The sequence below is a fragment of the Camponotus vicinus genome, unplaced genomic scaffold (genome assembly GCF_025532165.1).
Source record: "Camponotus vicinus isolate PSW18456_S1 unplaced genomic scaffold, iyCamVici1.0 SCAF_12, whole genome shotgun sequence".
In the NCBI taxonomy this organism is placed as follows: domain Eukaryota; kingdom Metazoa; phylum Arthropoda; class Insecta; order Hymenoptera; family Formicidae; genus Camponotus; species Camponotus vicinus.
The window spans coordinates 16,756,553-16,778,152 of NW_028141948.1; the positions used below are offsets into that span (position 1 = coordinate 16,756,553).

General features: G+C 43.9%; 1 protein-coding gene across 1 annotated transcript in view; it reads left to right on the forward strand.

Moving 5' to 3' along the window:
- The window catches only part of LOC145963028 (uncharacterized), an 85,221-nt gene extending 66,221 nt beyond the window's left edge, over positions 1-19,000 (forward strand). Inside the window, exon 7 of the mRNA XM_083084611.1 lies at positions 18,866-19,000. Within this exon, the coding sequence (XP_082940737.1) occupies positions 18,866-18,985 (120 nt within the window). The 3' untranslated portion in view covers positions 18,986-19,000. The remainder of the gene's footprint in view (positions 1-18,865) is intronic.
- The last annotated feature ends 2,600 nt before the right edge of the window (positions 19,001-21,600 follow it).

Below are 21,600 nucleotides of genomic sequence, written 5' to 3' on the forward strand. Positions count from 1 at the left end.
GCTTCTGAAATAATTTTCCGCGGAGGGAATAATTCGGAGTCGAACTTTTCTTCTCGACTACGTCATTGTTCGCGAGTGATGAAAACTAATCGTGGGACGAATCTTTGACGTCTCGCTTTCCCTCACGCGACGAGTTTAACATTTTCTTTTTTCCGGTATCGCAAGAACAGAGGAGGTATCGGGAGAACTTTCACCGCGCGTCTCGTCAACCATCTGTCGTCGACCGGACGAGCGCGAAAAAATGTCGCGGTGTCGCGATCCGCGATGCGACCACGTTATGGACCTCCGATCGCGATGCGCGGTGGTTCATTTACCACAACTGCATTACCCCTACGCGACGCGCCATTATTTTTATTAGCATAATGACAGGCGAACAACTCAATTTGCATGGAAAATCACACGGATCCCGTAACGAACCTCGCCCGCGGATCCAATGATGGTCATCTCTTTCTATACATATACATGTATGCGTATGTGTGTATATATATTATATATGCGATACGCGAAAAATATTGTAGGGGACTGACGTACGAAGAGGAGAGCTCTACTAGTTCGAGTCCGTAGCGAATACCACTCTTCGGGATACCACGCTCTATCTCTCTCTCTTTCTCTCCTTCTCTCTTCGCGCTGGATAATTCCGTATCATCATCGAAATTGCCGTCGATCGTCGTCGTTCTTCTCGTCCGCGGCTCGATCGAGAGGATCGTTTGCCACCGCACCTGATCCAATCGTCCATTCGATAATTGGCGCCCGGTAATGAGACGCAGGATTACCTGCGTCAGATTGTTCGGGCAAATTTTTGCGGTAAAAAGAAAATGGGCGAGAGAGTGGCGCCGTTACTTTGAAGAAAAATAAAAAAGACGAGCGACGTATATACGTGCAGAGTCCCCAAAGTCACTTGGACGAAACAATTTGCGATGAAATGCGTGTATCTGGCCTCGATTCGTGCAAAGTGTTACTGTCTAGAAATGAAGATAAATGCGGAATGATGTTCGGGGCGTGTAACGATTATCGCGCGATTATTTATCGATCGTTGCTCCAAGTCGGACGGATACAAATTCGACGAAGTTCTCGATACCTCAATAAGGAAGCGCGAGCTTATCGATGCATTAAATTTCATACGCTTCGCGAGATTGCATCTTAACGGGGAAAAAGTGCGCTCCATATTGCATTTTTTTGTAACAGCAAATATTATTACGATATATCGATTATAAAGTATTATGGAGATCAAGCTGCTAAGATTGTATAATAAATATTTTGTATTGCATATTGCTTTCACTTCAATGGAATATTTTACTAGAATTTTTTCGTCAAAACCCATCGGCTTTAATTACAATAAATGTTATAAATTAAGCATTCCATTTTAAAACCAAAAAATTGGCGATATTTATGAAAAATACATATAAGCAGAGGCAAAATTTGTGTATCTCTAAGCTGTAATCATTATTCTAGTCACTTGGTCCCCGTGATTGACAAATTGCAAAGATTATTTAGAGTGAATCCTGACTTTATGCGTCGATCGTTAGCTAGATCCTCATCTCGCGACGACGCGAGCGAACGATGAACGGAGCCGATCGCCTCCCTTTTTAGCACCGCGATCGGGCGAAATATTATGTAAATAGAGTGCGTTAAAACGCGCGCGATCTAGAGCCCGTCTCTCCGTCTACCCCGAAGATACCGGATGGATATAAAAGGAGCATAAAGTAATATTTAGCGCGCGCGCTTAAACGAAATTGCTGTAATCCCCGGCCGAGGCCGGGTAAAAGCGCCGCGCGCGGGGAGCAGAGGGGAAGAGAATCGCGGGCGAGGGGATGCGGAGATGGGACGGGGAGAGAAAGAGAGAGCGAGAGGGCATTAACATACCGATTTACATAATGCGTATAATTCGAGCAATTATGAAGGGAAATATACACAATTTGATATAATGGCGGATGTTTAGGGCCGGCGCTATATCTACCGCGGGAGATCTCTCCGGTGTACGACTAGAGAGAGAGGAAGAGAGAAAGAGAAAAGACTCCCCCTCTTGCATTGTTATGCATATGCAGGGGTAGAATGGGGGAGGCATTTGCGAGAAGACGAGATAGTTTTAAGCGGGTTACGCAGGTGCGTATCGCGCGTACGTAAGCAAACCATCTCGCGATTTAAACGATCTAAGGTACATCTCTAGTCCCGAATCGTCATGTCGTATCTTTACGAGTGTTGTACGAAACACACCGAGGACACTCTCGTGAGAGTCTGTCCGATCCTCGGGCAGGCAGGAAGCGAGATAATGCAACAGGACGACATTTCAAAATTACAGAGCGCGTTTCAGTGATAAAAGGGCGGTGCGGTAGATGCGTTATCTACTGCAAGGTATTTACATGCCACATCTAACATCGTTATCCGGTGCTATAATCACTCGTGCGAATTCGACTTTGAGTAATAGGATTATAAAGATATGTCTCCTGTCTTGCTATGCTCGCTGTACATCTCGTTTTTTATGAAATAACGTGATTTCATTTTTTTTTTACGATAAAATTTAAATCATTTACAAGTTACAAGAGCTTTGCAGTTGTAGATCTTGAAACAATGAATATTTATTTCGATTCTGTTACTGTAATTGATATAATAATTTATGTACACTTGACAAGTGAAGAATAATGTGCGTTGCAGCGTAAAAATATTCCATAAAGTTTGTCCGAATATCGCCATTTTTTAATCTCGAAGAAAGATTTAAAATGTTAATCTCCTTAATGACGGAGCATCTTCACGCCTACCTTTTCCTAGGTAGACATTGATTGATACAACCGGCATTTCTAACAGATTTTAATTTATGTTTTTACACGACGAACATGAATTTTCCCGAGGTAGTTGGCACGGTTTCTCATTCGCAGCTGTCAGATGGTAATGTTGTAATTATAATGAAAATATTGCGCGAGATAGACATAAGTCTTAATGAATAAAAATGTGAGAGATAAAGTAACGCGCTCAAAGTGTAGTTACTTTTTAACGACGTGTATTACGATCACGTAAACTTCCGAGCGTGCTATGCGTACTGCCCCCTTTCCCGCGCATTTAACTAAATATACACATCTATAAAATAAATAAATAAAATATTCTCTTTATTATGTACATTTTTAGCACTTTAAATTGATTTAATAATCATATTTTTCTTACACTTTTTACTTTTAATTTTATCTCGACTATATAAAAGAATTGCAAATCGATCGTGAACACAAAAGAATTGCAAAAAGAAATATCGAAATTACATTCGATCCCAATCATCGTATATATTAATTGTAGATCTTCCAGTTCGATTTGAGAACAATTTTTCGCCCGCAAAAATATTCCATTATCTGATATTCTATCTAATCTATCTCGATATTGCAATAACGGCGAGTGAGAAGTGGAATAGAGATATTTTTACAATTCCGTTGAAATGTATTCCCCGAAAAGAGATAATGACGCGAAGGGGAGAGGAAAGGGGAAGAGGGTGACTAACGAGACAGACTGCGTTTATCAGTATAGTGCGCGGCGGATGTATGCGGTCTCATTCCAATTAGCGTTACAGGCTGAGCTAATTGCTCGATATAAATCGCCGTGACTTGAAAAAGTTTTGAATAATTAGACGGGGAACGGGGTTGCGCTTGGCGCGGCTTTATTACACGCGCGTTTGAATATTTAGCGCAGCTCGCGATTCGTTGCATCGCACATCTCGATTGTAAAGGGATGAATAATTCGCTTTTTATTATGCGCATATTCGAAAGCGACTCGCTACCCGCTAACAAGGTCGATTAGCGCTCGCACGATGATCGATATTAAAAGCGTAAAAATGTCAAAAGCGAGAAAAAATTCCCGAGTCGAAATTTGTTCCTATTTTCAATCTCGATTTTCATGCTTACGAATTCTAGAGAATTTTAATAGGTTTAATTGATATTGAGCTTTTATTTATCTCGAAAAGATAATAAACTAATAGTTTTCCACCTAGAAGTTTAAAAGAGGAGTTTTCGGCAAAATTAGAGACTGAATAATTTAAAGGAGAGTAATATCCGACTAATTACATTAAATCAGGAATTTAATTTCTATATTAATTAAACCTATCGATATCTTTCAGAATCTATAAGTGTGAGAAAAACGGGGCTGAAAATAATAGAACGAAAAAAACTCGGAATAGCATTGATAACGAACGCTATTATGGAAATGAGCACTACTTAATCAATATGCTTTGGATGCATTTTTGGATTATTTTTTCGTTAATCTGTTGGCACGCTCGAAAAAACCACGCAACACGGAGATGTACCTATATAATACATGCAGTTACGCATAATATTTAATTCGCGCGAGATCACGAGTGTCGGTCGGTAGATCGAGACGACCGAGAAAAGACGATGGTCGGGGGGTGGACGAGGGTGCTAGGGAGGTTGAGAGAGAGAGAGAGAACGAAGGGGAATGAAGAAGAGAGGTACACTCGACTCGCGCGCGTATCTCAAGATCTATCTGAATAATAACGTGTACGACAACATGTCAAATTATACAGAACCGCGACACACGCAGACCTGTAGAACTCACACATACATATGAGTATTATATATATATGCGTGCGTGTGCGTGCGTGCGTGCGAATGAACGAGCGTGCGTGTCGGCATCGGTGGACAAGAGGGAGATTCGAGGGTGAGGGGGAGGGTGAGAGTGGTACGAGGACTACATGTGTTCGCGGTGGCGGTGACTCTCTCTCTTTCTCTTTCTATAGCAGTTTTATAATTATCCGACTGGATATCGTGGCCGCTCGTTGAACGAGATTCGCGAAACACCATTGCGTTTTACCTGACTGCGAATCAAGTCGATCTTAACCCCGCAATCCACCCTCCCACTCTCCCTTGATTATTACCTTCCTGCCGCCAGGGCCGCCGCGCTTTTTTCAAATACTTTTCATTCTTCAATCGTTTCTTCATCGTAGGATTACTCGTCGCGATAATGTACAAGAGAAGGAGGGAGGGCTAATTCGAGGACAATATAAGTATCATGCTCCGTAATAAACCTTTCAACGTTTTTCAACCAATTTTGCATAAGATCGAGCGCAAGGCGTTATCTAATGGAAACTAGGTTCCTTTAGAATACATCGTGACAGCGTTTCTTACGCAAGGCACGTAGCGAGAATCCTTTCTTGCTGGCAGGCGGCGTCGCGACTTACCCGACCCTGCACGCTTTCCGCCATCTCGTCACGGAGGTACCGGTGACAATTAAATCACAGCTCTCCCGCTTGATCATGACGGATCACCGTGCCCTTGCGCGCGCGTCCCTCGTCGCACGCTCCCGCTATTTTGCCTTGGAAATCTCGACTCGAGTTTCCTCGTCTTCGCGATCCTCATCGCTTGCTCTGCACGCGGAATCGAGCACCTTAAGCCCCATTCGAGCACCTCGTTGCTGCGATATCGCAACGAGGTACAACGTAATCGAGATTAACGCGCGCCCGTCTCCCTTCTCGCCTCCTCCTCGACATCTACCTGAAATGTCATGCCGTGAAATGTTCGACCCGAAAAGATCATCGACGAATCGTCCGAGGTTGATCGAGAAATTCGGATAGTCCGAATAAGCCTTTAACGGCGCGACTGTATCGCTCGGCCATCGCTCGACCCGTACACGATCGTCGTCGGCCGTGATTGCCGCCTGTCAGCAATCGTCGACGTATATATAGGCGATAATTTCGTCGCTACAATCAAGCCGCGACGCGGTAATGACAACGATGATGGATCTATGGCGCGCGACGCGCTGAACTTTGTTTGCTCGACGGGGCCACGCGACGTATATGCAAATCGTGCTTACGCTATATAAATAAGGTCTTAATTAATACTAACGAGGCTGACGCGCATGATACGTGTGTAACCATCGTCCTTTCTGTTTCACGCCTCGTCTCCTGCCACGCATCCTGGACGGACGGATCTGCACACTCATCGTGGATCGCCGCAGTATGTAAGTACATGTGCAAGCGCGATGTTTTATTGATATCGTCGCGCGATCATTTATCATATTCGAGGAAGTTGGGTGCTCGATTGGGCAATGAAATTAGACACGAATGACGGCGATTTTTCAAGCATAAAAACACAGTCGCGAAAGTGATTTATCATCGAGAAATTGGAAAATTTCATTTAAATTTTATTTTTTTCGTCCTTGGTTTCTGACTCTTTTATCCGCGACAGCAGATCCAAACGTTTGGTTTACGTATCTTTTAATTTACATGGAAAATGACGAAATTGATTGCCGGGAAAGTACCCTCTCGATAGCTTTCGCGTAAATCCTCTCGCGTCGAGAAACTTGGCGGGACGAGCACTTGTTCCCTCAATTATCGTTTATCGTCAATCGAAATTACTTTATCGATCTAAAGCGCTATATAACCCCGCCTAACGGCGGCTTTCGATTACTCGATAATGTCGGCCCGTCTGATGTCGATGCTTTCATTATGTGGAATATGAGCCCTTGCTCTCTTCTCAGTCCTTCGATGCCGTTTATCTTTTCACCTTTCTACCAGCCACCTGTCGACCCATCGACGCACAATCAACTATATCTTTTTGCGAGCCGATATAAAAGAGCCTAATCCATTCGAATCGATTGTATAAATTTGTCGTCTTCTTTATATCGTTTCAATGTCCCAGATAAAATATGCTCTTTTTGAAACGAAAATATATTTTAGTACTGATCCTGAGAAACAATGAGACAGACATTACGCTATCATTTTTTTATTACTTTCTTAAATGGAATGAAACACTGAAAAGCAGTTAATAATTATTAATAACTGACGGTCTGAGTTATTAATAATTATGGCACTGTAAATCAATGAAAGAGTCAATTACTACATAAATCAGTTAATTTTTCTAAAAAATGCATATATATATATATATATATATATATATATATATATATATATATATATATATATATATATATATTATTATTACTATTATTATTATTATATGTGTGAAATAAATTTGTAGTAAGATATTTTATTAAAGCAATATCTGAGTTTGATTAAGAAATTTATTTATAAAATTCTTTGTTGGATATATCACATCTTAAGATATTAAAAGAGATATTAAAAATAACAAATTACAATAAATAAAAAAAGCATCTTGCAAATATATATAATTATTAACCAATGAAATCTGCTCTAATCAGTGAGACATAAAACACGTAAAAAATACAAATATTCTCGCTGATTCAGTAAAAGAAAATATACATATATATACGGATCTAGAACGCTAGATGCGCCGCGGTCGATTACGGTTAATACGACGCGCCGTATCTCGTGGCTGGGCGCCCGGAGGGCGCGGGGAGGAGGAGGAGGTAGGTAATCGGGGGTATATGGCGGAACGCGGAGGACGGGATCTCGGCGCGCGGGATCCGCTGGCGGGCACCCGTGGACTCTGCGGCCTGCGGTACTGGCCGAGTACGTCGGGCTTGGGGTTAATACGGTGGCCGGTGATGCACGACCGACGCAACGCTGCGGGTAGAGCGGCTGACCGCACGCCAGCTGCCCGATGCCTGGTCCGACCTGCCCGCAAAAATCTGTAGCTGACCCTTGTGTCGAGTGTTGCGTACCGCCACCCTCCCCTCCCACCCCCCCTCCTACCCGAAGCGACACTCCATGCCACCCTTGCACGCGTTATACGTTGCCCTCTCTCTCTCTCTCTCTCTTTCGGAATATTACTCTTGTACACTTGGTTATCGACTGGCCTCGGTCCGTCATTTAATGTCCTACGGAATGTTTCTGAATTGCGGGCGAGAATGTTGAAGGACATTCTATGTTCGAAATTGAATGGAAAGTCCTGCTCGACCGTTTGTCTCGGCATACCGTTTTTAATCGAGTTGAATTGAGTCACGATTTCTTTTTTACGCGCGCATGAAGTATGAAGCTTTTTATCTCTGAATATAAATTCTTTTTTAACTTTTAGAAAGTTTTGCGAAAGATTTTAACGTTGAGCAATTTAATTCAATTTTGAATTTCTTGATAATTTATAATTAAAAACAATTTGAAATTTCCAAACCATACGGTCTTCTGTCATTAATTTTCACTTTAATCGAATCACTTTTTGATATAAAGAGAGAAAGAGAGAACAAGGTATCATTTTTTAAAAATCAGACATAAAATTTTATCAAGTCCAATGGCTTTCGCGTACATAAAAGCACGTTCAACTAACGGGGAAAGATGACTGCAACGCGGACGATATTGAAATTTCACGCACGCCTGCACGGCAGCGAGGTAATTGCGTTAAACGACGCGGATGCGTATGCGACTTCTGGTGCCTATTTCTGTGTCAACTCTCGTACCTCGCGCCGCGCGCAAATAATGGAATTCTCATCGCGCCATCGTCGAGGCAACAACGACAAAGGAAAAAAGAGACGACGCGTTCGATCAATTTCCATTATGCGTCATCGTTGTCAATCGCACGTCGCCTACGATGCGTCGTCATTATCGCCGCGTCGTCATCTCGATCGCCGACAGAAAACCGAACGCTCGTCGACTAACAACTCACTAGCGTGACTCACGCGCGCCATATTAATGCGACGAATTGTCTGGAGTCTCGACTCGAGAACTTTGCCTTCCAAAAGGTTTTGCTTCGTTTCCTCGGTGTCTTTTATTCCGTGTCGGTCCCTTTGCATTCACGCGTCGATCGCGCGACTTACTCTGCCCTCCCAGGTTGTATTTCCGAAAAACGACGAGCCCGCAGTCCGTGAATGCTAATGTTGGGGTTCTTGAAACTCTGCTTAGCTGACAATGAATACCATAAAAATTGTGTGCGATATTGCTTGAATTTTTATTACCATTCTGGAGATTCATGGATCTTTATTTGCAACAAATTTAGCAATAAACATGTATATATACTTTAATAATATAATAAATTTTTAAAGTTTACAGAAGATAATAATCTCGTCAAAAGTTTCTCATTGATAATTTAACAGGTCGTGAATTATTTCTTGATATTTATAAGGCTAAATCTATCCTTAAATTTTAATACTACTTACAATATTACGTGTGTAGGCAATCTGTTAATATGCAATCTCACACGAGATGCTAGTACCTAAAGATGTTTCGCGTGGGAAAGAGTCTCATTCAAGCGCGATGCGCTTCCTATATGGCTCGATCGAACCCGAGGGTCCGGATGCATCGCGGTAATTTAATTGACGCGCGCGCTGAAATTGCCACAAAAAAGTTCATCTCTTCCTTTAATGCTCCTTTCCCAGCCGGAGCGGCCGTTCGCGTTTCCCACACTTTACTGGAACGCATACCGATTCGCTCGTAATTAATAACGCATCATCCGAGAAAGACTTTGGCACACTTTGCTTTGTATCGATAATTATGGAAAGTAAAACTACGGCAAAGTTTGAGAAAGGATTCGACACTCCAGGTCTCTGTTCGGCAAGGAACCATTACGAAATAATGGTCGTCGCCGGCCAACTCGAACGGTCGTCGAGGAAACTGATCCTGCAACTTGCACAAAAGCGTAACGGAAGGAGAGTTTGCCGGTGGTTACGTTTCAAAGGAGACTAGCACGAGCGAGTCGCGCAATCGGATTAGCATCGTCGGTCGCAAATATCGTCTTGGTTTGTACTTTTCGGTAGACCGCTTCGCCCTTGAACGAATCCACCTTTCGTCAGGTAAAATAGGTCATCGGAACTTGCGGTTCTGAGGGTCGTTCGAAAAACGAGACTGATTTTCAAAAACTCCACCTCCTTGTGTTCGACTATTGTCCGACTTTCCGCTAGACAACGATATTCTATTGTGGTTGCGACCCGGCGCCATCGTTATCGTTTCACCAACGGATCCGAAGACATATTTACGTTCTACACACCGGCATCATAATTTTACGCTCCGTGTTACCTGGTTGTGTAACCGATCGGAAAACAATCTTTTCGAACGGTCCCCTAATTTGCCTTCGGTAAACGACGAAAGCTCGCCTCGTGAGGAAGCAACCCGATGTCTTCCTCTGTGTCTTCTATAATCAAGGTCTAATTTGCATGCAACGCAGATAGACTGGACGAGATAATTGGTACACAGTAGGGATTACAGATTCGCGCCAAGACAATGGATATATATTCTCGGCTCGACAGTGATATTGATATAATGTGCGCGCAGGAATTCTATACGATCAATAAGCATGTCGAAATATTCGGATTATGTGCCACCAAAGAAGTTTAGCGAATTAAGAATTAAAAATTATAAACGGATTACAAAATTTAATAGTTTAATATTTGTTTTTTAAGAAATTTTTAAGTTTATAAATAGTTATCTTTTTTTAAATATTTTACGAAAAATTACTAAAAAAATAAAAATTTACACACGAAGATATGAGTGAATTTTTTTGAAAATAGAGCTGGTGAAATTTTCTTAGACATTTGAATATGATTTGCCTAGTACAAAAGAAATCCTCCGGAGAGATTCGTGTCTCGTGACGGTAACTTTCTAAAGATTGATTGGTCGATGCGAATCATTTGGAGCATTCCTAAGTAGAAGCGTTCTCCGCGATTATGGTATGGGAAAAAGAAGAAGAAGAAGAAGAAAAGGAAGAAGGGCGCAAGCGGAGAAGAGAGGCCGAAAAGAAGAGGAAGGACGCTCACATAAATACGTACGCAACGCAAACAAAAATCCACAAAGGACCCGCGCTCGTGGCAGATACGATCTTGCGTGCATGCAGATACGAGCATACTAATCTCTCCGAGTCCGGTCTCGCCGAGAAAACAGCGTCCTCTTGTTGCATCTATGAAATATATTAGTCTCTGCCCACACATCCGGGAGACGCGGAGGGGAATTATTCAAGTATGATTATGGCCACACGAGAATTTACGATTTCTCGCGGTATTGGAGGATCGCTCGACTCGCAAGCAATATCAAAAGAGTAGGAAAAAATGGGGAATATATAAAATATACCGTTCTCAGTTTTACGTCAAATCGAAGAGAGCAAGATCGCGCAATGAATACGATACGTTCGCGAATTTTCATTACATCGTTACATTCGATTCCATCGGATATTCGACGATCGTTGTACGTCCAAGAGATTGTGCGTCCTACTGCTAAATTTCAATGTCCTGATACAAGACATAAGCGAGCTATGAGTCTCCCCCTCTCTCTCTCCATTAGATTCGCGCGGACGGCAGTTTCAATTTCGAGACGCCAATCCAATCATGTAAATCAAGGGTGGCATTATTAGTGGCGGCAATCGAACTCGGTTAGGCCAACAGTAGTAGCGGTGGAGAGGCAGGTGGAAACTACACCGAGTCTGAGTCGAAGGTGGAAGGAAGGGTCACCCTCCCCCTCTTCCCAGGCAACTCTCCTGATCCCGAACGAAGGGAGCAGCGACGTCCAACTAATCCCGGGTTTACCTAATCGCCTACTCCCTTCGTCCCAAACGCGGTTCGGCAATTCCGCTCATTCGCAAAGCGGCTTACCCTTTCACCCCTTCCGCCGGTCCCTTGCTGGCACTGAACCGAGAGAGAGAGAGAGCGAGCTTCTGTATCCACCGGCGGGCCCGCAAATCGTTCGATCCCCGATCGATCTACTGGATCGTTGTAAAGCGAGTAGACCGAGCCGGACGACGATTCAATCACACGATCAGTAAATATTTATTTTCCCGAGACATGTAAATTGTATCATAGAAATGTAGTTTGTAGTTGTTTTCTTATATCTAAGGTTTAGCGGTGACATATCTTTTTATTGCTCTCATACAAGAAGAATTGCAAGAGGTATCGCGCGTTCTCCCAATCTAGATTATTAATATGATGAAAATTAGCTCTTGGAACAGCTCTAAGGCTTGAACATCGGCTTGAATCTCGTAGCTCTTTGTAATAATTTCCGGAGAAGTCCGTATATTTTCCGGGGAGACCGAAGATAAGCGCCTACGCGAAATATAATCGACACACGACCGATAATTCCTGACGGCGGGTGGACGGGGGGATACAGGACGGGGTACGATCGAACGAAAGCGTAAGCCGCGTAATCCCCCGTGAAATACCGTGTTGGATCGAGACGACCGAGAACTTTGCCGTACGCCCGAGGACATCGGGGGACATCGATTATTCGCGGGAAACCGCTCCCGTTAATCGTTTAAACTCCGCTGCAGGTGAATGTGTGTGTGTGTGTGTGTGTGTGTGTATACAGCTCAGGTATCCGTGAGTCTCGTGATTCACGAAACCACGGAGGGATCCCGGAGGTTCGGTGAATATCGATGATTTCGCGCGGTAAGAGCGTTCGGGGGTCGTTGCCGAAACGTCGACGAGAGCGGAACCAATCGTTCTATCGAAACGATAAATCTGCCGCATCGAGGCTAGCGATAGAGATCTTAGCTTAGCTCGAAAATGGTAATATTGTAAACGTCAAGTTTGAAAAATAGAGACCAATCGCGATTTCGATCTCTGAACACACGTTCCTTCTAATTCTCAAATACTTAATAATACGAGAGAGAGAAAGAAAAAAGGAAGAGAGACAGTTAGAAGCGGATCACTAGCTACTGTCCAGGACATTGTACGCTTCCTCTCAGTCTCAAAAACAGTAAATCCACGACGTCCGGTCTCCCACGGTCGCACGTGTAAGACGCGGCCGCGAGCGTTTCGCTCGCTAGGCGAGCGGCTAGCGAAATTGTTGACTAGCGATGCTCATCGGACCGGATCAACGTTCGCGAGGTAATGGACGTGGCTGATGGCGATGTCTTGTCGCGTCGCGGCTCGTCGACGCCACCTGCGACAGCAGGAAATCTCGCAGAGACGCGCTTCGCGTTCGGGATTCACCTACCGATCTCGCTAGTTCTTAAACTCTCCATCGTTTTAGTTTTCTAAAACGATTACGCGTACATGTGCCGTTCGCACTTTCTCTTTCTCGGCCAAAGTTGTTGTTCCGTCTTCTCGAATGTTTCGAAAGATTGGAGCAGAAACGCGTTACATAGTTTCGTTGCCGTTAAAACGTTCATTAAGCACGTTGATTACTTACTTGGGCCCAATTAAGGATGAATTAAAAATGAAGCGAATATTAAGAACCGAATTATTCTCTCGTTTATTACGCTTTAATTACGCTCGCGCATCATCGTAGGTGTAACCTACGCGTACGTTTCCACAAAAAATTAATATTCAAAGGGGATATCGCGCGCAAGCTAGTAATCTGCAAGGAAATTAAAGACTCGACGGCCGGGATAGAGATCTTCGTGCAGTCACAGCTCGTTTGAGCGAATGCCCCAAGTGATTTCAGTTACACCTCGTTTGCGCGATCCGTTGTGGCGGTTCTTATTATTTCCTCGAACGAGGAAGCGGTTTTTCAATTGTACGATGGATCGCAATTTCAGGATTGCCTGATGGCAACGGATAACATTGTGAGCGCGTCAATCCGCGATATATAGCATCTATGATGATAAATCAACGAGAAATCTACATAATTACGAACGTTTCGCGATCGAACGTGCAACGCAACTCATTTCCCGTCTCTCTTTTCGATCGAGCATAATTTAATCGCGATGTTATATAGTACAATTTTGAATGTAAAATCATTAATTTTAAACCTCATTTTTTTTCTATTTAATTTAGAATCACGTGTATCTCTTTTTTTTATTCGTATCGTTCGCAAGAATATAATACACGGGCTTCGAAGGTGTTCGTGTGAATTTATTTTCTAATAGATCTTCTCCTCTTTCGGATGCCTTCGTTGGCTCCCGGAGTCGTGTTTGCTCGACGTGGAGGTGGAATTACGAGCGAAAAGAACGGGAGATGGCGAATAAATCACGAACCACGACTCTTCCACGTTATGCTAATGACACCTCCTGCATCCTGTGTATCCTTCGCGCAAGACGCGAAAGTTCAAGCCGGCACGCCACGCGGCGTCATTCTTCTTTTTACGGGATTCCGGACAACACACCTCCTTGACGCAATAGCAGGAAATAAAACACTCTCTCCTCTCTCGACATTTATCCACATTCAACGACCAAGTGACGGCGCGAGTGAAAGACAATTCGCAATTTTTGTTCGGCGATATCGATCGACATCGAATGAAAAGTATTCTCGTGTCAATGATGTTTCGGACTAGGAGGTACTCCTGTCAGTTTGACGTTACTTATTTGTCGAACGCGATTCATCAAATATTATCTTTATTATCTATCCGACGTTGTTTGCCGAGTCTTCGTACACCGCGATCGTCATCGCGTACAAAAGATCTTTGCGACGATCACGAATTCGTGACTAACTCCGACTTTGAATCGGGCGGACAATCCTGCAGCGACGTGTGTTACGACGGGCACGACGTTAAAAGCGACAGGACTGATCAACAGGCGAAGACACGCGCCATCGAGCACGCGCCGATAGATCTGACATCTCGACGCCCGACGCCGCACACGTGACCGGAGGCTCGTTACCCGGTCGTTCTCTCCTTCCTCTCCCCTTACCTTTAGTTGTCCTCCTCTTCCTCCCAGGTTCTACGGTCTCTTCCCGTCGGAAGACACGCGCCCGACGTCTCCCCCCGATTTCCCAGAATTAACCTTTGGGAGATCGAATCGCGCCGCTGAATCCGGACGACCCACCGCGAGCGTTTCGTGGCTCGATCGGCAGCCGGCTTCTGCTCTCTCTTGCTCTCTTTCGTCCGACGGATTCACGGATGTTCGAGATGAATGGCGAAGTTAAGGAACACAGATTGAGATGGGGAAATTTGTTAATGCTTGTAACCCTCATGACAGCAGTATCTCCGCGATTATCTCCGATGGAACGATCGACAAATATAATTTTCTCTATCTCTCTTTCGCTTAACGCGAATCTAATTGTCATCTCTTTGATAAAGTGTCTTTCGCTTCGAGTAACAGATAGGAAACATTCACAAAAAATTAATTAAAAGCTTTTATACATATTTAATAGATTTCAGATTCTCTCACATAATTGCGCGACGCCGTCGAGAGCCAATTAACACGAGTTCAGAAGCCGCGGACGGCCTTATAACACTGGCCACAAATACCGGCGCAAGTCAGGCGAGATGCTACATCTCGAAATCCCATCTTAATAACGAAATCGCGCCGCAGCTCTCGGCCCAGTCGTTTCGGCGCGGCGGGAAAGGAAAAATTTGGGCCAGGGAAGCTTAAAGAAGAGGGAGGGAGGAGAGAAAAAGAGACTCGTCGCATACCAGGCGGCGGATCCCACGGGAGAAGAAGGAGATCCGGGCAAGGAAAGAGAGAGAGAGAGAAGGAGCCGGCGACGACGCCACTAAATATTGTGTTCGCGCAGAGAATACAGCTCTCGGGACACGTGTAAGCGGGGCCGCGGGATTCCGTATGAGCAGATCGGCCCGCCGATTATACGCTAATTCAACGCAAATTCCTTGCCGGAGATATCTGTATCGCTCGCATACATCAGAGAGCGGTGGCTCGCGGTAGCCGCGCTGCCGTTGCTGGGCCCCGCTCTCGTTGTCGCCGCTGTTGCTGCTCGGGGGTACCCGAACCGCCCGCGGTCTCCCAGGCTCCCGGCTTAATCAGCATCCGCGGAGAGACAACTATATAGCTGCGGCTTATACGTAGTTTCGCGCACATGTGGCGTACACCCGCCGTCGACGAGAACGTTGGATCCCACGGAAGGGGATTTGCCTTCCTCTGTCATTCTTCCGGTGAAAATGCGCCGTATTTTGATGAGAGATATATATATAATAAATATGCAATAATTTTTTGCGCTACAAGTTGTAACTCATTTTGAGCTACAACAGTGACACTGTCAAGCGTTGCACATTGTATGCGCGGCTCCGACTAGTGTAACCGTCACGGTCGGTAGTCATCTCGCATCTCGGCTGGAATCGGGTTAGCGCCACGACCGGCTACCGTCAGATTAATTAAAGCTTTAATTAGTGTAAAAATTAGATATACATATGTACGCCACTCCAACACAATTAATATCAAAGCGAAGGAGAAGCGGATACCTTTCTATCTGATTCGTGTTAGATTTTCGAAAACTGCTACTAAAACGGAGGACGCGAAATCGATATTCGAATCGCGTGCTTTCTCACGGATCGTTTTCGAAGGAAACGCGTTTGCGGGGGAGGAAAGGGGAGCACAAGCGCTACCGTATGTATATATTGTATACTCGCCACGGTATGTAGCCTCTATACTCGGACCGAAGTCCCGGGGCGGAGGAAGCGAAGATATATCACGTTGTCGGCCGACATACCATTCTTTTGCGGCGCGCCCGACACCGCGCAGCATTCACAAATTAAGGAGCGCCAAAGTCAACGGCGGCGTAGGTAGGTATGGCGCTATCGCGCTTCATAAAACTTCGTTAGCACGCCAGGTCGGGGAAGTAGACGGTGGTCCGCACCCGGTAGTGTGCGCCCGGCCCCGGGATATACCCACATAAGCGCTGATGGCCCCGCGAGACCACCGTAAAAATTCATTTCGCACCTCGCCCCGTGTAATTCAGCCGGATTCTTGCATCTTCGCCAGCCGGCGTAGAGCGTATTAGATGGACCATGTCCGCGCACTTCGCGGTTAATGACTCCGCTCGGCCTGGCCGCGCGCTATGCGCGCTACGTTTAATAATTGTACAGCGACAGCGCGCCCCCCTTAATTATTCGTCCGTATGCGTAAATTCCGTGTGTGTGCTCCACTCTTCAAATTATTCGTAGCGTATACAGGGAGATAACGCGTTTGAAAATTAAAGAAAAAATTGGCGGCGAATATATCTTCTTCAATTAAATCACTGGAAATGTCGCTGATTAAAGCAACGACAAGATTTCATCCAAGTGAACATTTCATTGATCTTTAATTAAAATACATTTTATTCCTTCACCTTTTCTTTCACTGATTACAGCAGTAAAATTTATTCAAATTTAGAATAATTACATGCATATTACATTTTTTTTAATCTTAAGATGCGATAAACTCAAATATTTCTTTAACAAGACATATTTTTTTTATTATGAATTTATTTCATATATTATAATACAAGACACATTTTAAAATATTATTGAATAAAAGTAAAAATAAATATGATTAACATTATAATTGAAAGAAAAATAATATTAAAATATGATTAAGATTAATAAAATAAATAAATAAAATAAATAATAAAATACTTCAAATAAAAATATGATTGAAACTTAACCGATTCTTTCGATAAAAAATTTCACTGTTTCTAACATCATATTTAACTGAAATTACACTACTTATCAATAATATAATAACATACTAATTCCATTTAAGAGAGAAACAATGAAAATTGCACGCTACATAGGTCTCAGTTTATTTGAAAAGATCTTGAGCGTCAATATTCTTTATCCTCGTTACAAGCCGATTAATTTCTCGACCCGCGCAATCACACCAATTCGATCGATTAGTCCCGTATAGCTCGTATCCTTCCAACCTTATTAGCATTGCACGTGGCGACGTAATATTACGACGCGAGTGTCGCGTACCTTTCGATCCGTCGTCCGTTAATTTGCCGCGAGGACCGCGCATACAAAATGAGAGAGTCGCACGAGAGGCCCTCGTACCTGTGCGAGAGACTCGCCACGTATGTGCCAGCTCACGCATACACGCATACACATTTGCGCGTGGTTCCCGTCATTACGTACGTAGCCTCGTTAGAACGTATCTTTTTTTTCCTCCCCGGTCCGCTAATGAGGTGGTCCGCGACTTGCGGAGGGTGGCCGACGTACGAGCGGCCGGCTTCAGGTCGAGGGCAGCTTCCGTTGACGTTCCCGCGCGAATCTGGAGACCGACACTATTTTTAATCTACCCGCGGGATGCGCGGGCTTGATAAAATTAAAACGCATGTCCCGTTACGAAAGCTTGCTTACTCTACCGTCTCCCTTCCTCTCTTTGCCGCGAAAAACGTGTACGCCCTTTTAGGGCGCGCTTCCCCCGGATCAGGACTCGCCGGAGAATGTCGCGTTAATAGTCGACGTCGCGTTCGTGGTTTGGTGATTAATTTTCGCCGTTAATTTTGGACTCTAGGGTCCGCAGTGCGGTCACAGTCGCGTGCATATATATTCGATAGCCGAGTATATGATGCGGGTAATCGAACGCGGCTGCGATTAAGCAAGAGACTTTGCCGCGAGACGGATAACTTAACGGTATTATTAATCAGAATTACACGTTTTTCAAGAAACTGAGCATATAATTTGTAGTAATAATAACTTTATTGAGTGCACGAAAAGCAAAGCATGCAACAAAAAATGTAAAATAAAAGGCTGTATTTTAATAACCGAAGTATCAATTACAATATTGCTTCTATCCTTTATTACATCTAATTTATTAATTAAAGAAATATTTAAATAAAAATATTAAAGAAATATTTAAAGAATAGAAATATATAGCATTTAAAATGTAGAAATATATAATATTTATTATATCAGAAAAGAAAAAAAGTGAATGTTACCATCTTCCATTGCAATCAGACCAAGACTTTCTCTCCTCGAAGAATTTTCGTGTAGCTTAATTCTATCTAAGTGGAAATAAAATTCAAGCTCCGTTTATTTGCCCTTTCCGGCTTTCCTGGAGTCGCATTTGCTCCTCTCCGTTCCGACTATAATCGATTGCCAGTCTGGGAGTCTTCCTCTCTCTCGAACACGTCCCGACGATGGGTTCCATTCATTCAGCTCGTCCCGGTTGACACCCGGGCCGTTGCCGTCGCTTAATTCGCGAATATTTCACGGATGTGTCATCCCGAAAATACGTTACAGCTGCTCGCGTCGTGTCTCTGCAATCGGGCCACCTTCGGCGCTCGAAAAATCCACAGCCGCGGTCATAAATCTCGGCGCTGATACATTTTTACTTATCACCTTCCCATTGCGCCGGCTTCCTCGTAAAACCCCGCTCGGTAATCCCGGTCTCGCGCGATTTAAACGACCGTCGAATTATGACCCCGTCTTTCTTCGCGCGTGTTGCAGACGGCTTTACATTGGGGCGCCAAACACGGCGAGGAGAACATCATTAAATTAATAGCGGGCACCTATAGGGACTACAACAAGAGTGTCAACGAGACCACGGTGAGTGTCCTTTTCCTCTGAGGTTCCTTCATAAAAAAATTGTTTCAAACCAGTGTTTTTTTAGATGTTATAAGATTGAAGAATCAGAATTTTTATTTGTAGAATATATTAGAGCGATTTATATTATATTCGATGTTATATTATTAATCTTTGCAAACCGCGATGCAAGACTGAAGATCAACTTAATTTTTCATATTTTTCTGTTTCCGGTCATTGGATTCCATCGAATGCAGAATGGGGTAAGTGTCTTATTCTTTCAACATTAAATTCTATTTTCTTTTATGATAAAATCGCAGTCGATGAAAATAGCAATTTATAATTTATATATCGAGATAACGTTTGCTTCAAACGAATTTTATTTCCTACGTCGATGGCGCTTGTTCATCGAGACAAAACACATCAAATGCATTCGGATAATATCCTTGGCAGTCCTTATCACGATCGCGTATAATTTGCCGGACGTACGGAGAACGGGATCGGTTTAGGGAACGATTCGCGTTGTAAGAGGTAGAACAAATGGAGTCAGTCCACGTGAGAAGGAAGGAAGACGGGAAGAAAAGGAGAGAGAGAAAAAGAGCGGGGAAGCGCACAGAAAAGCCCGCAGATAGGATCAGACGTGTGTGGTCCCGCCGCTTTGCTCTTTATAAGACTTATATAAGCCAGCGAGTGCTTCACGACGAGAGACGGCAAGTACTTATAGAGGAGAAGAAGGAGGGAAAGAGCGAGCTCCCCCTCGTTAGCGGCTCGCGACAAACTCCATCGTGGCCTCTCGTCTGTCTCGTTATTTCGTGGATAGCAAAATTATTTTTATTTTTTACCGATATAGGCATACATCGCATCGGATAAAATTAATCTATTTATTTATGATTTTAAATTAAATTTTAAGTGATAAACTTATAATTTTATGCGGACTTGTAAAAAAAGATCGCGAGGAGACGATTCGTTTAACTTTCCTATCAACTCATCATTGGATTGAAATTGAACTCGAAGGGCATACATTTCGAGAGTCGGCTCATTTGTCTTCTTGTAAGATCTTCTTTCGCGCGCTCGGTAGACTCATTTGTTTCCGCGATGTAATCCAACTGGCTTGTCGACACCGCGGTTCTTTTCCTTTTCCTTCATTCTCTCAAGCCTCTTCTTATCCATAGAAAAAAAAACAAACATTGAGAAGAGAATCTTTTCTACATCAATATTTCAATAGTTTTTAAGTTGCGCGACATCGGGGAAATACTTGATCTAAAGAAGCAGTGAAAAAAGAGAGAGAGACTCGTGTGTAACAGGATAAAAATGGAGTGTACAAGAGATTTCCATAATACGGGGAAACACATTAATGCGCACATGCGTCGCTATTCCTGTACCTTCCCCGATGACAATTTCGGCCGACTCGATGCGCCGCTGCCGAGGATTAACGCAGCCCGGATATAATGAATACGGTAGCGCTCGTGTACGTACCGATGTAGAATAGGTAATCCACACCCCGGACGAGGGATCTGTCCTCGGCGAATCCTCTCTGGACGTTCCTTTTTTTTCTCTCTTTTCTTTTTCACGGCGCGGCTTTAGGACCAGACTGCGGATCGCGCGGCTCGGCGTAATCTGTCACCGGCGTCGCTCCCGCGCCGCGCTTTTCTACGGCTTATCCCAGCCACCGGCTTTTCCCCAATCCCGCGGTAAATGAAAGAGGACGTAGGAGAGAAACGAGTGAAAAAAAAGAGATCATCCGGCGGAGCTTGGCGTGGAATCGCTCGATGCGATTTTATCCACGACTAATATCCGTCGCTCGCGGGCATCGATACCGGTTTCTCCGGGAGACAGGTTTGTTGGAAAAGAGTCGGGAAAAGTCGATAGTGAATTTTACAGAGTATAGTAATATGTCAAGTAATAAAATTATTCTCTCTCACGTACACATATGAATGTTTTTGAATTTTTGACCACTACTAATTTAACTTGGAATCTTTCCTCGTTCAAAGTTTCGCGACTTTACAAGCGTCTCATCGCAAGTTTTGGAATTTTCTGCAAGCCGAGAATGTCTCTCGATCTCAACGAGCTATCTGATACTCTTGGCGTGAAAAATCATAACGCGATTGTGATTATTTTATTTTCCGGCTTACTTATCGTAAGAATTCCGCCACTCGCAACTTTTTTTATCCTCGATCGGCCTGTGGACGAAGAGGCGGATCGCAGTCACCGGCGTAATCTGTCACCGGTACCGCTTCTACCGTGGTTTTCTACCGGCTTATCGCTGCATCGCCTTGCATTTAATCCCCGCAAAAAACGGGGGATGGCCGCTCGTTTCGCCGTGTGCCCCGGGGGGAGAGGAAGGTGTCCCCCGTAAGCCGCCCATGTGGCGCCTGCATCCTTGCCTGGCGTACGACAGCCAACGACGTTCGCGGTTAAGGCTCCAGATGCAACCAGAATCTGCCTCGTGCAACGGGTGATCCATTCGAAATATAATCTTTGATCGAGAATTAATTGTTTAAAATATTAGATAAACTAGTCAACTCAGATCGAATTTTTGAGAAATTATTATAATAATGAGAGAGAAAAATTATCTATCACATTTTTGCCATCCGTTAATTATGAGTTACCGAGATTCAAACCGTGAAAATTTAAACGCAAATGAATTATTATATATAAGA